This window comes from Oryx dammah, unplaced genomic scaffold (assembly GCF_014754425.2).
Source record: "Oryx dammah isolate SB20612 unplaced genomic scaffold, SCBI_Odam_1.1 HiC_scaffold_18, whole genome shotgun sequence".
Lineage (NCBI taxonomy): Eukaryota > Metazoa > Chordata > Mammalia > Artiodactyla > Bovidae > Oryx > Oryx dammah.
This window is the reverse complement of record NW_024070202.1, coordinates 77,155,647-77,174,289: the sequence shown is the minus strand read 5'-3', so window position 1 is coordinate 77,174,289 and position 18,643 is coordinate 77,155,647. Positions and strand designations below refer to the sequence as shown.

General features: G+C 45.6%; 2 protein-coding genes across 5 annotated transcripts in view; one reads left to right on the top strand and one right to left on the bottom strand.

Moving 5' to 3' along the window:
- Window positions 1-1,912: 1,912 nt before the first annotated feature.
- Window positions 1,913-4,721, bottom strand: TMED4 (transmembrane p24 trafficking protein 4). The gene is made up of 5 exons (XM_040259832.1): window positions 4,505-4,721; window positions 4,212-4,312; window positions 3,979-4,104; window positions 3,397-3,543; window positions 1,913-2,954 (listed from the first exon to the last, which is right to left on the bottom strand). Exons 1-5 carry the CDS (start codon window positions 4,629-4,631, stop codon window positions 2,805-2,807), a joined length of 651 nt encoding a protein of 216 aa, XP_040115766.1. The 5' UTR covers window positions 4,632-4,721; the 3' UTR covers window positions 1,913-2,804.
- Window positions 4,722-17,414: 12,693 nt separating this feature from the next.
- The window catches only part of OGDH (oxoglutarate dehydrogenase), a 68,445-nt gene continuing 67,216 nt past the window's right edge, over window positions 17,415-18,643 (top strand). For all 4 annotated transcript variants that reach the window (XM_040259830.1, XM_040259828.1, XM_040259831.1 and 1 more), the window contains exon 1: window positions 17,415-17,512. The gene's annotated coding sequence lies outside the window, so the exon portion shown is untranslated. The remainder of the gene's footprint in view (window positions 17,513-18,643) is intronic.

Below are 18,643 nucleotides of genomic sequence, written 5' to 3'. Positions count from 1 at the left end.
GCTTCACTTGTGGCCCCGTTGGTCTATTTTCAAAGCTGTTAATGGAGGGTTGAGTCCTTGGGTCACATCATTACAACCTTCTTTTGCTTCCCTCTTGCATTTTTCAAGAACCTTTGTTATGACATTGGGCCCTCCCAGATAATCCAAGATAATCTCCCTATTTTAAAAGCAGATGATAGCAACCTTAATTTCTCTTTGCCACATTTGGTAACATATTCACAAGTTTCAGGAATTAGTACATCTAGCTGGACATTATCGGGAAGTTATTAGTCTGCCTACCATGTATGTTAACAGGGATGCAGGATGTCCATCTCTTCGTGACCACATGGACTGTAGCCTGCCAGGCTCCTCTGTCCATGGAATTCTCCAGGCAAGAATACTGGCGTGGGTTGCCATTCCCCTCTCCAGGGGATCTTCCCGACCCAGGGATTGAACCTGGTTCTCCTGCATTGCTGGCAGATTCTTTACCGTCTGAGCCACCAGGGATGCCCATTCTGCCTACCACACCACACCAAACATAGTCAGACTGGACGTAAATGTTGCTCAGGAATCTATATGGCTGAGTTTCCCAGGTGACCCTATGCATCTATTCTGACATGGGCACAGCATGAGATCCAGAAGTCAGGCTCTGGGTGTTATTAGGGTGAGAACTGAGAGCACCACAGGTAAAGTGAGGCTCCAAAACATGGAGATGGGGACTGGGCCAGGGATAATGGGGTGAGTAGAAAGACTCCTGTGCCCCCACAGCCTGTTTATGTAAGGATAGAAGGCTGTTTGGTAAGGATGTTTTATAACCTAAGAAAGCAAGAACTTCAGAATGGAATCAGGGTAGTATTGGGGGAAAAGGTCCCCAGAATTCCTTGGATGTAGTTTGAATTCTTTTTTAAAAAATTTCCTAGGCTCTATGGTGTCTGTGAATACCACACACCAATGTGGAAACTCTTTTCCTCACATCTACCACCAATTAGCCTATTCTCTGGCAATCAAGATTCCAACTTCCCCATCAGTGTAAAGGTGTGATATACTCCCACCTCTGTCTTCACTCCATTCCCCTATCAAAAATTCGCAAGAGGAGAAACCGAGTACGTACTGACCCATCAGCATAATTGAGATGCACAGATGGACAGACTACTTCCTGTATTCCTACAGCCTAGACACCAGTGTGCTTTGCTGGGTAGATTCCTAGTAACAGGCACAAAGCAGACGTGTGTTCCCTTCCTGACATGTCCCATGCTCCTAAAGAGCCTCAGGCCAGAGGTCTACACATGAACTAGTTTGGCCACCTCATTTTCTATTAATTCTAACATGAAGAATATTATGGTAAGTATACAAATAATTTTGGGTGAGTCATTTATGGTGTTTCACCACACTGAACCATTAACATAGTCACCCCAAATTGGAATTTCTTAAATATCTACAAAAATATTAAGTGAAAAGGTCTAGAAAACTAAATTGCTTATACTTTTGTAAGGAAAAATAGATACACATGTAGAATAGTATGGAAGATAAAAACAAGAAGGGAAGAATTTAGTTTTGTATGTCAGATAAATAATGTATTTTAAATAAATAAAACCATGAAAATGTCAAGAATGGGCAACTAATGGTATTGAAGTTTTATATGGCAGAAAGGCATGAGGGAAGTATGCTAAGATGTGTTTACACTTATGATTCCAGGGAGCTAAGAAACAGACACTTAATCTCTTCACAGGATTCCTTGCTGACAGGCATCCGTGGCTGCCCTCTGTGCATGGCTGAGCCACCACTGTCTGCTCCCGCACCCTAGTCTCACAAGCCCACATGCAGAGGCCCACTCCCGGTCAGCTGCAGAAGCACCCAGACCAAAAGCTTTTCTTCCATCTCCTTTTGTGCCTCCCCTCTGCCCACGGCCTCTTTATTTCATTTCAAACACAGCTACTACAACACGTTTTATTTCACTGGAAAAATCTGTATAAAGAACCAAATCCGGTTCCCGCGACGAAAACATTTACCACAGCTTAAATAAAAGTTAAGGAAAACGGGAGGGTAAGAGTGTTCTGCCTTGTGTGAGCGGTCACTGCCTCACTCTTGAATTCAGGCCCTGTGTGATGGAAACCACAGGTGTCCTGGAGAATTCCCTGCCTGGCCCTCTGATTAGGCCTTGGGAGCAGCTGTGACATCTGCTCTCTGGCCCTGAGAGCTGAAGTCCTGGGAGCTGCCATGGCAGTTAGTTATCAAGGTTGTGTGCATAAACAATGCAGAAGGGACTGCACTGGTGTCTCAGCTAGTCACACAAAGGCAGTAACACTTCAACTAGGAAGGAAAATATATAATTTTATCAAAAAATAGTTCTAATATATAGAAAAACTTTTCAATCCTCTGGGGCCGTTGCCCCTATTTACATTCACAAAGCTGCTGAGTGAACCCAGGACTGACAGCGGAGCAGTGAGGCAGGCCTCCTCGGTGGAGCATTTTGGTTGCCTACTTTGTAAGTAGACGAAAGGTTAAGGGAGTAGGAGGGTTTTTCATTTGCTCATTTTATGAGAAAGAGGGGAATCACTGGAGGCAAAAGAAGCAAGACTTAGTCCTGGGTCAGTTCCAACTCTGCACAAACCCTAAGACAGATCTTTGAAAGCCTGGACCAGTGTCCTGTGTCCTTGAAAACCAGTGTTAACAAGTGGCTGATCTGAATGCTTTGTTGCTATGGAACCAACGTGGCTTATATTCTTTTTTCACTTTTTTTCCCTCAGAATCCAGGTGGATAAGATATTGGGTTGGGAAAGTACCAAATAACTGAGGCGACAGCAAAGGGGCATGTGGTGAGGACACTACACCAGCTTCTTGGCCTCAAAGAAGCTCTTGAGGTGACGCATCTGCCAGATGCCCGTGAGGATGAGGATGACGGTCTGCGCGATGGACCACCACAGGACCCTCTGGTTGGTGCTCTCACTGATCAGACGGAAGCGCTCTTCACGATACTGCATGGGACAATGGACCCAGGATTAAATGTGCAGGAGAGACAGTCTCAGCTGTTGTGAGGTCCTTCCCTCCCATGCCACTGCTCAACTATGGGACCAAACACCTTTTGAAATACTGCCTCTGATTCCCCTGGGAGTGCCCCAAGGAAGTAACATGCTGCCCCTCCATGAGCTTCTCTGCTAGGACAGAAATCACACTCTTAAACCATTTCAAGCAAGAACCCAAAATAAGGAGGCAGGCAACGGCTATTGCTAGAGTATGAACTGTCCTCTCTACATTTTATTTACAGAGCTGAAAAATGGCTATCTGCACTGATACCCTCCATTCCAGTCTTTGAACAGCATACTTCCCAAGTAGGGAAAGCCCCAAGAAAAAACTTCCAGGAGGTCTAATGGGTATAAAGGTCAACTGCCATGGCCAAGTACAGTGACATGCCCTTACCCTTTGGTAATCCTGCTCCTTCTGGATCTGCTCCACTTGATCAAGCAGCTGGCGGGCTCGGAGCTGCAGCTCCGTCAGCTTATCCTTGGCAGCAATCTCGGGGTAGTTGTTGGCATGCTCCCCAACCTGGATATCTAGGTGCACACGCTAGGAGGAAATAAGGTTGGACCCCAAAGTCAGAGCCATTGTGAGGTTATGATGTCTAAGTGATGCAACCTCTGATGATCTGTTGCAGGCTATGGAACATACTCTTGTCCCTGTGGGACAGAAGGGCAACGTCTATTTCTTACTTGTAACTGTGCCACAAAGAGTATAAATGATGTGCACGCTTGCTAAGTCGCTTCAGTTATGTCCCACTCTTTGTGACCTTATGGACCGCAGCCAGCTGGGCTCCTCTGTCCATGGGTTCTCCAGGCAAGAATACTGGAGTGGGTTGCCCTGCCCTTCTCCAGAGGATCTTCCCGATTCAGGGATGGAACCTGCATCTCATGGTCTCGTGCATTGGCAGGCAGGTTCTTTAATAAATCAAAACTTTGGAACCAAGTGACAGATTCTGAGCTATGGCCAAGAGAAAACTGTTACCAGTCTGCCGCCAGCAAAGAGAGCCATCCTGGTAGAGTTGGAGTGCAGGCAGATCTGATGGTCACCAGGAGTGTGGGAAGTGAAGGTGAAGCGGCCCTCTGAGCCGTACTGCCGGGAGAGCACCACCTGCAACAGAGTAGTCAGTGAAAGCCCACACCTTTAACCTCGCCAAGTGCAAGCTCGTGTCTTATGAGCTCTGTCCACCCCAAGAGCTCTAGTGAAGATGGCCCTACCTTGCCTTCAGGGTCCTTCACCTCCACATGCATGCCCAGGCCGGGGGTCGAGGGCAGGAAGACCTCCTTCTGCTTATCCCACATCTGGGTGCGGTAGTTCCCTGCGGAACAGACAGAGCAGTCACAACCCGCCTAGTCCGTCCAGCTCCCACACTCCGCGGCTCCCGGGACGTCAGACGAGGGCACTGCTCGCCCGGTCACCGTCCGGCGTCCTCAGAGTGCCGCTGCGAGCGGAGAGCCCGACGACGTCTTGGGGACAACTCAGGGCCCGATCCACCCTCGCCCCGCCTGACCGATGACCATGGTCTCGTCGGGGATTTCTTCGATGAAGCAGCGCTTTTCGGTCTCGCCGATGTGGAAATAAAGCCCCCGGGCGCTTGCCGCGCACAGCGCAAGGAGCAGCAACGCCGGCAACCCCATTGCCCGCCGACGCCCAGCCCAGACACCTGCCAACGCGCGCCCTCTGCCCACTGCGCATGCGCGCACCTGCGCCCCGCTCCCTGACGACGCAGAAACACCAGGCGCAGGACGCGCTTGCGCGGTGACTCCCGTTCTGCGTCCGCTCCGCCCCGCCCCTCCCGCGTCTTTTAGGGCAAGTTACAGGGCCGAGGGGAGGGTGCGCACACGCAGGCTGGCTGGTCCCTCCCGCTCTCTGGAGGCTCAGTGGGCTCCGTCAACTGCCAAGAGGCTTCTGCTCGGTGCGCATGCGCGCACCTGCGCCCTGCTCCCAGCAAACGCGGCGTGGCAGAGCAAGAGTACGGAAACGTTGACACCTCCTTCGCCCGTGCTGCTTACCCGTCAGCCTGCGCCGAGGCTTGGGTCCCGTATCCGGAAGACTGGGTTGACGTAGGCTTCCGAACTGGAGGTCCACCGAGGAAAGGAAAGTCGGAGTCCGGGGACCCACAGACCATTCCCAAGACCCCGACTAGGTGGATACCGGTGTGAGAAATCGTGTAGGAGCCTCAGGCGTCACCTAGCCTCTGGAAGCCATGACCCCAGGGTGGAAACCTCACCTGGGTGGGGCTCCAAACAGACCTACGGGAAACGGTTTTCCAAGCCCTGGGGCGCCAACAGGTTTAGGTGTTCCAGATTTTAGGAGTTTATCGGTTTTGTTGCTTGAAATGACGGTGTGGCAATGATTATTTTCTGAGACTCCTCTGCTAGGGTATACACCGAAGTGCTCACAGATTGTCACCCGGGGGTGCGTACCAGGAAGAGAAAGTGGAGATTGGGCTAAAGGTGAGAAATGTGTGGGAGGAGGGACGAATAGAGACGGTCCAGTGGTCACTAGACTGCACCCAAAGGGCGAGGTTTGGCGGCGCCTCCGCCTGTGTTTCCAGCCCTTATTGTTCTCTTTTAACTTGTCCAACTGCTCATTGTCTTCTAGGTGAAGATTTAGAACATACAGTCCCTTGGGGTGTGGGTCTGCTCCACTGTTTCACAGTGGTTTAGGGCTCAGAGTGGAGAGAGAGGTGAAGCAGAACAAAATCCAGCCTCGTGGGTCTGATGGGCCCGTGACAAGTACAGGTGGGGGCCCAGAGCTTGTTCTGCTGCTTCCCATCCTTCCTAAATACAAACTCTGTAAAAATCATTCTTATCGTGCTTAGTGTTGTGGTGGTTTAGTCACTAAGTCGTGCCCGGCTCTTGCGACCTCACGGACTGTAGCCTGCCAGCCTCTGTCCATGGGATTCTCCAGGCAAGAATACTGGAGTGAATTGCCATTTCCTTCTCCAGGGGTCTTCCCCACCCAGGAATCTGCATAGTGTTGGATATGTTCCTATTTATCTCTTAAAAAGTAGGATTGAACCAAGACAATTAAAGAAGTTTTACAAGGAAACCTTTCCTGAGCAGCAGCAGTTGTGCGGTGAGGATGGAAAATAAGATCTTTTTTTAGAAGCTGGAAATTTGAGTTTAAGTATGAAATCTGATTTTTAAATATTAGCATATGGCTCAGCTTTAATGAAATGGACAAGTCACAGTCTGGCCACAATCAACAGTCAGTCATGCGGACAACTTCTGGTCTCATCCAAATTCAGTAGGGGACAGTCTTGTTTAAGTGACGACCTCTGTGCAGGTTCCTCCCTTTTCCAAGGTTCTGTGCCCTTCGCTTTCTTTTCTTTGAACAAACTGGTGCAACTTGAGAATGAGTGTCTCGGCTAAGAAAATTGAGGGAAAGTCTTGAGGAAAACTTGGAATGAGGAGGTCTATGAGGCATGTTTACATCTCCTAATGAGAGCATTCCTCTTGTGGGACAGAGGAAGGCAAAAAAGAAGCCAGAAAGGTCCTTACTGGGTGTGGAATTAGAGCAAAGGAAGGTTGAAAATTTGTCTTAAAATTTTTATTAAGAGAATACAATGAGCTTTCATATACTAGCAACCAGTTTCAACAGCAATCAAAATTTTGCCTTATTTATCCATTTCTGCATTTTTTTCCTGAAGTGTGTTAAAGATTCCCTGGACATCATATAATTTTACCTATAAATATTTCAGTGTATTTCTAGCCAATAAGGACTGTTAAAAATAACATTATCACACCCAAAACAAAAATAATTCTTTAATAATTCTAGTACTTAGTGTATTTTCAGTTCCCCCCAACCCCATCTCAATAAACTTTGGATTGTTAAAAAGGTCTATTTACTTCATTCTTTTAAACCTTTTTTGATATATAATAGTCACACCTTATCTAAGGGGATATGGTCCAGGACTTCCAGTGACTGCCTGAAACCACAGATAGTGCCAAAATCTCTCTCTCTCTCTCTCTCTCTCTCCCCCCCTCCCCACCATGTGTTTTATTCTATACATACCCATGGTAATGTTTGTAAGTTAGGCACAGTGAGAAATTAACAATAACTAATAGCAAAATAGAACATTATACTGTAATAAGAGTTATGTGAATATGGTATCAGAATGTTTTGTTGTACAAATTTAATGCCTTTTCCATCTTAACTAAGCAGGAATCATGTTGTGGTTGTAACTTGCAGTTTGAGGTTCAACAGCAAAACCAGCAAGAATTTTTCTTTCTTTACAGTTTCACAGATTCACCCTTTAACATAGATCTTAACAACTCCAGCATAAGATTTTTTTTTCCTTAGTAAATTGAGAATTTTCACCTTTTCACTTAAAGGAAGCACTTTGCAGCTTCTCTCTGGCTTACCTGAATTGCCAACATCACTACTCTTGCACTTTGGGCTCATTGTTAATTAAACCTAAGCACTGTGATAGTGGTGCAGCCAGTCTGATAACTAAGAGGGCCGCTATAAACAGGCAGGATACGCCTGAACAAAGAGATGATTCTTGTCCCAGGCAGGACAGAGCAAGATTTACCATACTACTCAGAACAGTGAGCAATTTAAAATTTATGAGTTATTTCTGGAATTTTCTATTTAATATTTTCAGACTGCTGTGGACCACAGGAAGCCAAATCTGTGGATAAGCAATTCCCCTTCCCTTTCCATTGTTGATGATGGTGATGCCATCTACTTATTGAAGCAACTTGATCATTTGACCCGTAGAATTTTCCACATTCTGAATTTGGTTGTTTCTTCGTGTGATATTTAACATGTTTCTCTGCCCTTGGTATATATCCTTCAAACAAATCTAGAGCCAGTGAGGATTTACAGTGTGTTTCAGTGCATTAAACCCATTACCCTTTTTAATGCTCAAATTCTCCAATAAAACATTGTTTTGCTATACCCTTTTGACAGAATTGTAGTAGTCTTTAGGGTCTTCCTTGTTTTCTATTTTGTACATTTCCTGCCGTAGGCATAAAGTCAGCCATTTATCCAAGGAATTCTTAATCACTTTAGCAAAAAATGGTATCTGTATTTCTTTTATTCCTTAAAAAGAACCCTGGAATTTGTCCTAATTGATGGGTAATATTATTATTGGGACTTTCCCGGTGATCCAGTGTTTAAGACTCTGTGCTCCTGCTGTAGGGGGATTAGAGATCAATCACTAGTCGGGGAATTAAAATCCTGCATGGCACAGCCAACAAAAAAAAGATTGCATTCCCCACAGGAAGAAACCTGTTTTAGTAATCTAATTCCCCTGGTCCCAGACCTTTACCCTTCAAAGGTGGGAGGAAGAAATTCCTGCAAGCCTTGACCTAGGCTAGCTAGCCATTCATTCAACCAGTATCTGCTGAGTAGCCATTTGCACCAGACACTTTTAAACCCTGGGAACACAATGGTGAACAAAACAAAAATCCTTGTCCTTGCAGATTTATTTTGATTATTGTCTATCAATAAACAAGATAAATGAGTAAATATACAGGATGTCAGATGGTGGAAAGTATCAGGGAGGAGAATAAAGGGAGTATAATGAGTTGAATGGTGGTCCCCCAAAGACATGTCAATGTTTGAGTCCCCAGAACCTGTGAATGTCACCTTACTTGGAGAAAGGATCTTGCAAATATAATTAAGGATCTTGATGAGATAATCCTGGATTATCTATGTGGGCCCTAAGTCCAATGACAAGTGTCTTTATGAGAGACACAGATTAGGAAGACTACTATTAACAAATAATAACAAGGCTTCCCTAGTGGTTCAGTGGTAAAAAATCTGCCTGCCAATGCAGGAAACACAGGTTTGATCCCTAGTCTGGGAAGATCCCACATGGCACAGAGCAACTAAGCCTGTGTGCCACAACCACTGAGCCTGTGTTCTTCAACAAGAGAAGCCATCAAAATGAGAAGCCTGTACACTGCCATGAAGAGTAGCCCCTGCTTGCCACAACTAGAGAAAAGCCCACGCAGCAACAAAGACCCAGCACAGCCAAAAATAATAACAGAAAATAACAAGTGTTGATAATGTGGAGAAGCTGGAACCTTTGTGAACTATTGGTGGAAACATAAAATGGCTCAACCACTATGGAAAGTCGTATTGAGGTTCCTCAGAAAAATAAAATTAAATGCATGTATGCTCAGTCGCTTCAGTCATGTCCCACTGTTTGCAACCCTATGGACTGTAGCCCACCAGGCTCCTCTGTCTATGGGATACTACAGGCAAGAATACTGGAGTGGATTACCATTCCCTCCTCCAGGAGATCTTCCCAACCCAGGGATCAAACCCAAGCCTCCCACATTGCAGGCAGATTGTTCAGCGCTGAGCCACTGAGGAAGCCCCAAATTACCATATATCCCAGCAATGCCATTTCTGGATAGATCTGTAAAAGAACTGAAAGCAGGATTTTGGGAAGACATTTGTACATCCATATTCATAGCACTATTTACAATACCCAAGAGGTAGAAGCAACTCAAATGTTCATCAGTGGGTGGATAAAGGATAAACAAAATGTGATATATACATACTATGGAATAATATCCAGCCTTAGAAAGAAAATTCTGCAATATAACAATATGGATGAACCTTGAGAATATGTTAAGTGAAATAAGCCAAAGGACAAATATATATGACTCCATTTATATGAGGTATCTAGAGTAGTAAATTCAGAGACAGAATGGTCGTTACAAGCAGGGATGGGGAGAATGGGGAGTTGCCTATTGGGTGGTTCAGTTCAGTCACTTCCTGGGTCAGGAAGATCCCCTGGAGGAGGGCATGGCAACCCACTCCAGTATTCTTGACTGGAGAATCCCATGGGGACAGAGGAGCCTGGCAGGTTACAGTTCATAGGGTCTCAAAGAGTTGGACACGACTGAAGCAACTGAGCACAGCACAGCATACCATGTGGTAGAATGTCTACAAAGACCTTACCCAAACAATCCCTCTGATTCCCATGTCCACATGCACTTCCCACTGAGGGCTGGCATATATTTCCTCTCCCCTGGAATCTGGTTCTGGTCCCGTGACTTGCACTGACCCATTCAATACAATGGAAAAAAAGCTGTATGGCTCTGGTACCTGGGCCTTAAAAAGCCTTGTAGCTTCCCTTTTCACTTTCTGGAATCCAGCTGATAAAAGGTCCAGCCTGAGGCTCCAATTAATAGAATGAGGCCATTCAGTTCCAGAAGAACTGCCCCGGCCAATACAACATGGGACAAAGATGAACTATCAAATAACTGGAAAAAATGAACACAGTCTTTATGGACTGATATATAAACATTTCCAGGATACTTTGCTAAAGTTAAAAAAGCAAGGTACAGAAGAGAGTACCTAATATGCTATCTTTAGCATCTGTATTTGCATGTAAAATGCTAGAAGACTATATAAGACTGTCAGTGGTTATAGGTAACATGAATATTCAGCAAATATACACCAGCATGGTTGTGCCAATTAAAATATAGAAATACCCCTGTCCTAGTTGGTAAATGGCCACTCTCCAAGCCCCTGAATTCCCTCCACCTCTGCTCTCATCCTGGAATACTTGATTGCTCCATCATTCAACAAATAAAGAGTTACTTCTGGCAGGAATGGGGTTTGAGAGGCCAGCAGACTATGACATGGATGGTAACAGACGTGCAAGGGAGACTCTGCAAACTAGACCTTTTAATATTGTTCTGATTTCTGAACCAAGTGAATATGTTACCTATTTAATAAAATATATTTCAAAAACAAAAGCAATGCAACTGCCATTCTCTATCATAGTACCTTGTTTTACAGATTTCAAATTAATTGCTACCTTGCTGGTTTACCATAAAATGTTAGCACTATGATATTTTAGATATTGCCTGTGTTGTGTTCACTTCTATATTCCCAGCACCTAGAACCAACCCAGTAGAAATATTTGTTGAATGAATGCAGAATACGTATTTTGGTGAAAAAACATACTGAACAAAAGACATTGGCTATAGTGAAGACAGTGCTGAGAAGAAATATGCCAAAGCCTTTGACTGTGTGGATCACAATAAACTGTGGAAAATTCTGAAAGAGATGGGAATACCAGACCACCGAACCTGCCTCTTGAGAAATCTGTATGCAGGTCAGGAAGCAACAGTTAGAACTGGACATGGAACAACAGACTGGTTCCAAATAGGAAAAGGAGTATGTCAAGGCTGTATATTGTCACCCTGCTTATTTAACTTCTATGCAAAGTACATCATGAGAAACGCTGGACTGGAAGAAACAAACTGGAATCAAGATTGCCGGGAAAAATATCAACAACCTCAGATATGCAGATGGCACCACCCTTATGGCAGAAAGTGAAGAGGAGCTAAAAAGCCTCTTGATGAAAGTGAAAGAGGAGAGTGAAAAATTTGGCTTAAAGCTCAACATTCAGAAGATGAAGATCATGGCATCTGGTCCCATCACTTTACGGGAAATAGATGGGGAAACAGTAGAAACAGTGTCAGACTTTATTTTTTTAGGCTCCAAAATCACTGCAGATGGTGACTGCAGCCATGAAATTAAAAGACGCTTACTCCTTGGAAGAAAAATTATGACCAACCTAGATAGTATATTCAAAAGCAGAGACATTACTTTGCCGACTAAGTTCTGTCTAGTCAAGGCTATGGTTTTTCCTGTGGTCATGTATGGATGTGAGAGTTAGACTGTGAAGAAGGCTGAGCACCGAAAAACTGAGGCTTTTGAACTGTGGTGTTGGAGAAGACTCTTGACGGTCCCTTGGACCGCAAGGAGATCCAACCAGTCCATTCTGAAGGAGATCAGCCCTGGGATTTCTTTGGAAGGACTGATGCTAAAGCTGAAACTCCAGTACTTTGGCCACCTCATGGGAAGAGTTGACTCATTGGAAAAGACTCTGATGCTGGGAGGGATTGGGGGCAGGAGGAGAAGGGGACGACCCAGGATGAGATGGCTGGATGGCATCACGGACTCGATGGACGTGAGTCTGAGTGAACTCCGGGAGTTGGTGATGGACAGGGAGGCCTGGCATGCTGCGATTCATGGGGTCGCAAAGAGTCGGACACGACTGAGTGACTGAACTGAACTGAACTGAAAAGTGTGCATTAAACAAGAAGAAACGGAATTCCCTGGTTTAGTAGTTTAGACTCTGTGCTTCCAATGAAGGGGGCATGAATTTAATTACTGGTGAAGATCTTACATGCCATGTGGCAAAAACAAACAAACAATAATCAATAACCTAACTTTACACTTTAATGAACTAAAAAAGAGAGAGAAAGAAAAAAGAGCAAACTAAACCCAAAGCTAGCAGAAGAAAGGAAATAATATAGATTAGAGGCAACAGGGGAATTCCCTGGTGGGTCCAGTGGTTAGGATTCCATGTTTTCACTGGCAAGAGTATGGGTTCAATCTCTCCCTGGTCAGTCAGTTCAGCTGCTCAGTCATGTCTGACTCTTTGACTCTTTGAGACTCCATGGACTGCAGCACGCCAGGCCTCCCTGTCCCTCAAACTCACGTCCATTGAGTCGGTGATGCCATCCAACCATCTCATCCTCTGTCATCCCCTTCTCCTCCCGCCTTCAATCTTTCCCAGCATCAGGGTCTTTTGCAGTGAGTCAGTTCTTCACATCAGGTGGCCAAAGTATTGGATCTTAGTTTTATGAATGTTGAGCTTTAAGCCATGTGCAAAAAGATGATGTTGGATTCCTACTGCACATCCTATACAGTTCTTCAACATCAGTCCTTCCAAAGAATATTCAGGACTGATTTCCTTTAGAATGGACTGGTTTGATTTCCTTGTAGTCCAAAGGACTCTCAAGAGTCTTCTCCAACACCACAGTTCAAAAACATCAATTCTTCAGCTCTCAGCTTTCTTTCTTTATGGTCCAACTCTCACATCCATACATGACTACTGGAAAAACCGTAGCCTTGACTAGACGGACCTTTGATGGCAAAGTAATGCCTCTGCTTTTAAATATGCTGGCTAGGATGGTTATAACTTTCCTTCCAAAGAGTAAGCATCTTTTAACTTCATGGCTGCAATCACCATCTGCAGTGATTTTGGAGCCTAAAAAAATAAAGTCTGTCACTGTTTCTACTGTTTCCCCATCTATTTGCCATGAAGTGATGGGACCAGATGCCATGATCTTAGTTTTGTGAATGTTGAGCTAAGCCATGTGCAAAAAGATGATGTTGAATTCCTACTGCACATTATATACAAAAATTAACTCAAAACGCATAGACAACCTAAATATCACTTCACACATACTAATATGGCTATAATAATTTTTTTAAGAAATTAAGTACTGAAGGATATGCAGAAGAATTGAAATCATCATGCACTGCTAGTGGGAATGTAAAATGGTATAACCCCTGTGGGAAACAGTTTAGCACTTGCTCAGAAAGCTGGAGATAGAATTACCATATGACCAACCACTTATGGTCCTAGGAAATACCCAATAAAACTGTAAACAAGTACTTAAACACTTGTAAGCCAATGATCTTTGTAGTGAAACCAAGCAGGACCCTGTGGGACTTTCCAGGGACAGACTCCAGTATCCCAGTCTCTCTCTTTTTTTTAATGATTTTAATTTGATTTATTTAATTTTGGCTGTGCTGGGTCTTCATTGCTGTTCAGGCTTTTCTCTAGTTGTGGTGAGCAGGCTTTTCTATAGTTGTAGCACATGGATTTCTCATTGCAGTGGCTTCTTTTGTTAGGAGCATGGGCTCTGAGCCGTGCAGGCTTCAGTAGTTGTAGCATGCGGGCTCAGTAGCTGTGGCTCACAGGCTCTAGAGCACATGTTCAGTAGTTGTGGTACATGGGTTTAGTTGCTTCCAGGTGCCCATAGGCATGTGGGATATTAGTTGCTCATAGGCATGTGGATCTTCCTGGACCAGGAATCTAACCCATGTCTTCTGCATTGGCAGGTGGACTCTACCACTGAGCCACCAGGGAAGCCCTACCCTGTCTCTTGTTTGTAGAAAGCTTTAGCCCCTAGGCTTACCCTAAGTTCCAAAGAGCAAATTTAATCAGAGAAGTGAGAAAAAGCAAAAACAAAGGAAAACAGTCAAGGCAAATTAATAATAATTTAGCCATAAAACAAAGTCAAGGAACTTTATAGCTCCTCCTCAAGAGTTGTAGATAGTATTCTGAACCATATCCTTGAGTTGTTTTGCAGATACAAAAACCCCCACTAGGTGGAGGACGTTAACTGCATACTGTATACAAGCACATAGAGCCCAGGCCAGTTGGAACCAGAAGGCTGATATTGACTCCTGAAATAGCACCTAGTTACTTCACCACCAACCAATCAGAAGAATGGCCTCCAGACACCCTGTGACCCTCTCCCCTAATGTTGCCTTTCAAAACACTTCCCTGGGAATTCTCTGGCAGTCCAGTGATCAGGACTCTGTACTTTCATTACTGGGGTCATGGGTTCAATCCCTAGTCAGGGAACTAGGATCCTGCAAGCCACGTGGTACAGCCAAAAATAAAGAGTAAAAATTTAAAAAACAAACAAAACCTTTCCTGAAAGCCATTGAGGCGTTCTGATCTTTTGAACAAAAGCTGCCTTTTTTCCTTGCTTGGCCTTGCAATAAACACTGTATTTTCTTTCACCACAAACTGGTGTCAGTAGATTGGTCTTGCTGCCTTGTCAGGCAAGTAGACCCAAGTTTAGTTCAGTAACAGTAGCACTATTCACAAAAGCAGAAAGGTAGAAACAAACCAAATGTCCATCAACTGATGAATGGATAGACAAGACACAGTGTATCCATAAAACAGAATAATACTCAGCCATGAAAAAGAAAGAAATTTTGATCCATGCTATAGTATGGATGAACACTGAAAACATGCTAAGTGAAATAAGCAAGACATAAAAGGACAAATGCTATCTGTATGAGATATATACAGTACCTCATATGATACTGTATATGAGGTAGATAGAGTCATCAAGTTTATAGAGACAAAGTATAATAGAGGTTACTCAGTGAGAAGGAAGAAGGGAGGGCGGTGGGAAGTTATTGCTAAATGGTTCCAGAATTTCTCTATTTAATTTTTTTTTAATTGTAGCATAATTGCTTTACAATGTTGTGTTAGTTTCTGCCATACAATGACATGAATCAGCTATATGCATACGTATATCCCCTCCCTCTTGGACTTCCCCCCACTCCCCACCCACATCCCACCCATCTAGGCCATCACAGAGCACCAAGCTGAGCTTCCTGTGAATTTCTTTGGAATGGTAAAATAGATAGTGGTTATGGTTGCACAACATTGTAAAATGATTAATGCCACTAAACTGTACTTTAAAAGTATCATACTTGCCAGCAGGTGGCAAATTCTGTCTGAATTTCTGCCCAGATTCAGACACTTGTGTCCTCTATGGAGCTTTCAAGGTTAGATCCCTATGACCACATGACTGCCCTTTGTAAACTCCAGTATCCCCGGCTATGCCACATGACACATTTTTTCTTATATTTTACCACAATAAAAAGAGAAAGAAAAAAAATACTGGTTTGTTCCTTAGTTCCTTCACTTTCTCCTAGTCTTCAAATCCTCAGAATACCTATCAGCCTAACTTTGTTCTCACAAGCACTCATGTGCGTGTGTGTTCAGTCACTCAGTTGTATCCATCTCTTTGCAACCCTCTGGGATGCAGCCCGCCAGGTTTCTCTGTCTATGGGATTTTTCAGGCAAGAATCCTGGAGTGGGTTACCATTTCCTCCTCCAGGGGATCTTCCTGACCCAGGGATAGAACCAGAGGCTCCTGCACTGAAGGAGCAATAAGCTCATTCTTTACTAATGAGTCCCAGAGAAGCCCCTTACTTCCTACTTAAAAAACAAAAGAAGAAAAAAGAAAAAATCCCACCTCTACTTTGTCTTTGTATTTTAGAAATGTGGGCTTACCGGGTGGCTCAGCTGGTAAAGAATCGGCCTGCAATGTGGTAGACCTGGGTTTGATTCCTGGGTTGGGAGGATCCCCTGGAGAAGGGAAAGGCTACCCACTCCAGTATTCCGGGGTGGAGAATTCCATGGATTGTATAGTCCATGGGGTCCCAAAGAGAAACGACTGAGCAACTTTCACTTACTTCACTTAAGAAATTTTGCTACAAGTCTGTATCATACTTGCCAGCAGGTGGCAAATTCTGTCTGAATTTCCGCCCAGATTCAGACACTTGTGTCCTCTATGGAGCTTTCAAGGTCAGATCCCTATGACCACATGACTGCCCTTTGTAAACTCCAGTATCCCCGGCTATGCCACATGACACAGTCCTTGCCTTCAAGTTGAGGGGAATAAACACGGAGGAACAATTCAAGACAGTGTGGAACAGCCTTTCCCTACTGTCCGTCATTTGGATGTCACCTTCCCATACTAGTATCTAGTTACTATAGTTTTAAAATGGACATTTTTATTACAAAAGAAAACATTTCAGCATTACAGTAAATCAGAAAACCTATTACTTGCCATATATCTCAAGGATAACCTATCACAAATCAGGAAGACCAAGTAACTTCTAAGTATATTATTGTCCACCGAAAGTTGTGAGCCTAAGTTTTATCTTGGTCAGAAAAGGGAAAGAAGAAAAAGTGGAATTAAAGACACTTTAGCATTAAATGAGGGTTTTCCCTTGCTAATAAAGACTGAAGAACTGAAAGGACTTTCTCAGTATGTGATTTGCTTACAACTTAACATATTTCAACAAAATTGAGATTTTTGTCCTCCACATTTTGAAAATAGTGCTGTATCTACGATTGAGGTGAGGTTAAAGCGTCTGCCTGCAATGCGGGAGACCTGGATTCGATCCCTGGGTCGGGAAGATCCCCTGGAGAAGGAAATGGCAATCCACTCCAGTATTCTTGCCTGGAGAATCCCATGGGCGGAGGAGCCGGGTTGGCTACAGTCCACGGGGTCGCAAAGAGTCGGACACGACTGAGCGACTTCGCTCACTCAATAAGTGTTTTTTTTCCCCCTTTCTCAGCAGTAAGTAAAATAACCTCTAAAAGCGGATGACCACTTGGCATTTGATGAAATGGCATAATAAACCATCCATGCACCCAAGTGAAGGCTCCCGCGAGCCCGTTGCCTACTTTGGGAAAACCTAGTGTCAGCGTTAGGACTTCCTGGTTCTCATTCCGCGGGTCATTGCCTGCGGCGCCTCGAGCGCGAACTGCCGACCAAGGTTTGTTTCTGACATCACATACCAGGTCAGTTCTCCATTAAAGGACTCCTGACAACCTACTGCAGGAGACAATACTTAGCAACACGCAGACCCCCTTTCAGAACTGTCACGCAAGCTTGGTCAGGACCCGACGCGCCAAAAGCAACCCACAACCTCGGAGCTAACACTATTGCCCCAAGGCCGAGCCCCAGGAGATGTAGGCGCGACTCTGTGACGTCAAGACTCCGCTCACGAGGTAGGGGCGGCCCCTCTGGTCTCAGGGCGGGGCGGCGTGCTGACGCCACACGTTGAGGCGGGGCCGAGAGTTTGGTGCCCCGGAGTGGGGTGTCGGCGCCTCATTCGGGTGGAGCTGAGCCGGAGACAGGTAGGCTTGCGCGGCGGCCGGGTCCAGCCGGATTTGGGAGGTTCCGCTCCGGTCAGGCAGGCGGCGAAGGTCTTGGCATGGGGCAAGGCCGCCGCGCCCTCGTTGTCGCCGCCGCCCCGGTGACAGTGGAGCTGGCTGGAGCGGGGCTGACTGGGGGAGGTGGGTGGGACGAAGCCTGACAGACGGACGTGGCAGCCAATGGTGCGGGGGGCGCCTCCTGGCGGGCGGAGATTGGCGGGTGCGGGCGTGCGCAGAGGTCGCGCGGGGCGCGGAGCGGCAAGCCATTGGTTGTGATGGGCAGGGGGTGGGTTGCGCGGCGGATGTGAGGGAACGGGCGCAGCGGCCGGGGTGACCCCCAAGGTCGAGGAGGCGTCACGTGGGAGTCGTCTGGCTGTGTCCTCTCCCCGCCTGGACGGCTGGAAGGGTGGCGCGCCCTTGACGAACCGGCTGTGATTTGTGGGCATTCGTTTTTCCCAGAGCGCGAAGACGCTGGTCGGCTTCTGTCCGGACTGACCCTTCGCCCCTGGGACGACCCCTTGAGGAACAGATTACTCTGCAGTACCCCTCTGTCTTCAGTGCCCATCGTACTAATCCTTCCTCTGCTCCTTGGGGTGACGCCCTTGAGGAGCGGATTACCCCACAGTGTATCACCATGTACTGTGTATTCAGTACCCCCATACCCATTCTCCCTGCGCTCTTCTTGGGTGAACCCTTGAGTGAATTACCCTCCAGCACTAGTACCTCCACTATCCTCGGTTACCTTTACTGTACTCAGCACTCATCGTTTCCATTCTCTGTGCTCTTCTAATCCATTAACCCCTTAATGGATGGGTTACTCTGCTGCATGCCTGCTTAGTGCTCATATACTCAGGATCCCTCCGTGCTTAGTACCCACAGTACCCATCCTCCTGTGAACTCTTTGGAGGCAACACCCTTAATGGGTAGACTAGCTTGCACTAGCCTACTGTAATCAGTACGCTTCTTCCAGGGATATGGTAGTTCATGTTGAGATGAAGCGCGTTTCCTCGAGGAACACACTAGTGTACCTTTTCCCTTTCGCAAAGCTAGGTGATGTCAGTGTAAGTCGTGTACCGAAGCTTAGTAGAAAACTGGTGGCGAGACACTGAATAC

Coding starts and splice junctions, on each gene's coding strand:
- TMED4 (XM_040259832.1), bottom strand. CDS start 4,631: ATGGGGTTGCCGGCGTTGCTGCTCCTTGCGCTGTGCGCGGCAAGCGCC. Junction 4,105..4,211: donor TGAAGGACCCTGAAGGCAAG/GTAGGGCCATCT, acceptor ACTCTGTTGCAG/GTGGTGCTCTCCCGGCAGTA. Junction 2,955..3,396: donor AGGAGCAGGATTACCAAAGG/GTAAGGGCATGT, acceptor TGTCCCATGCAG/TATCGTGAAGAGCGCTTCCG.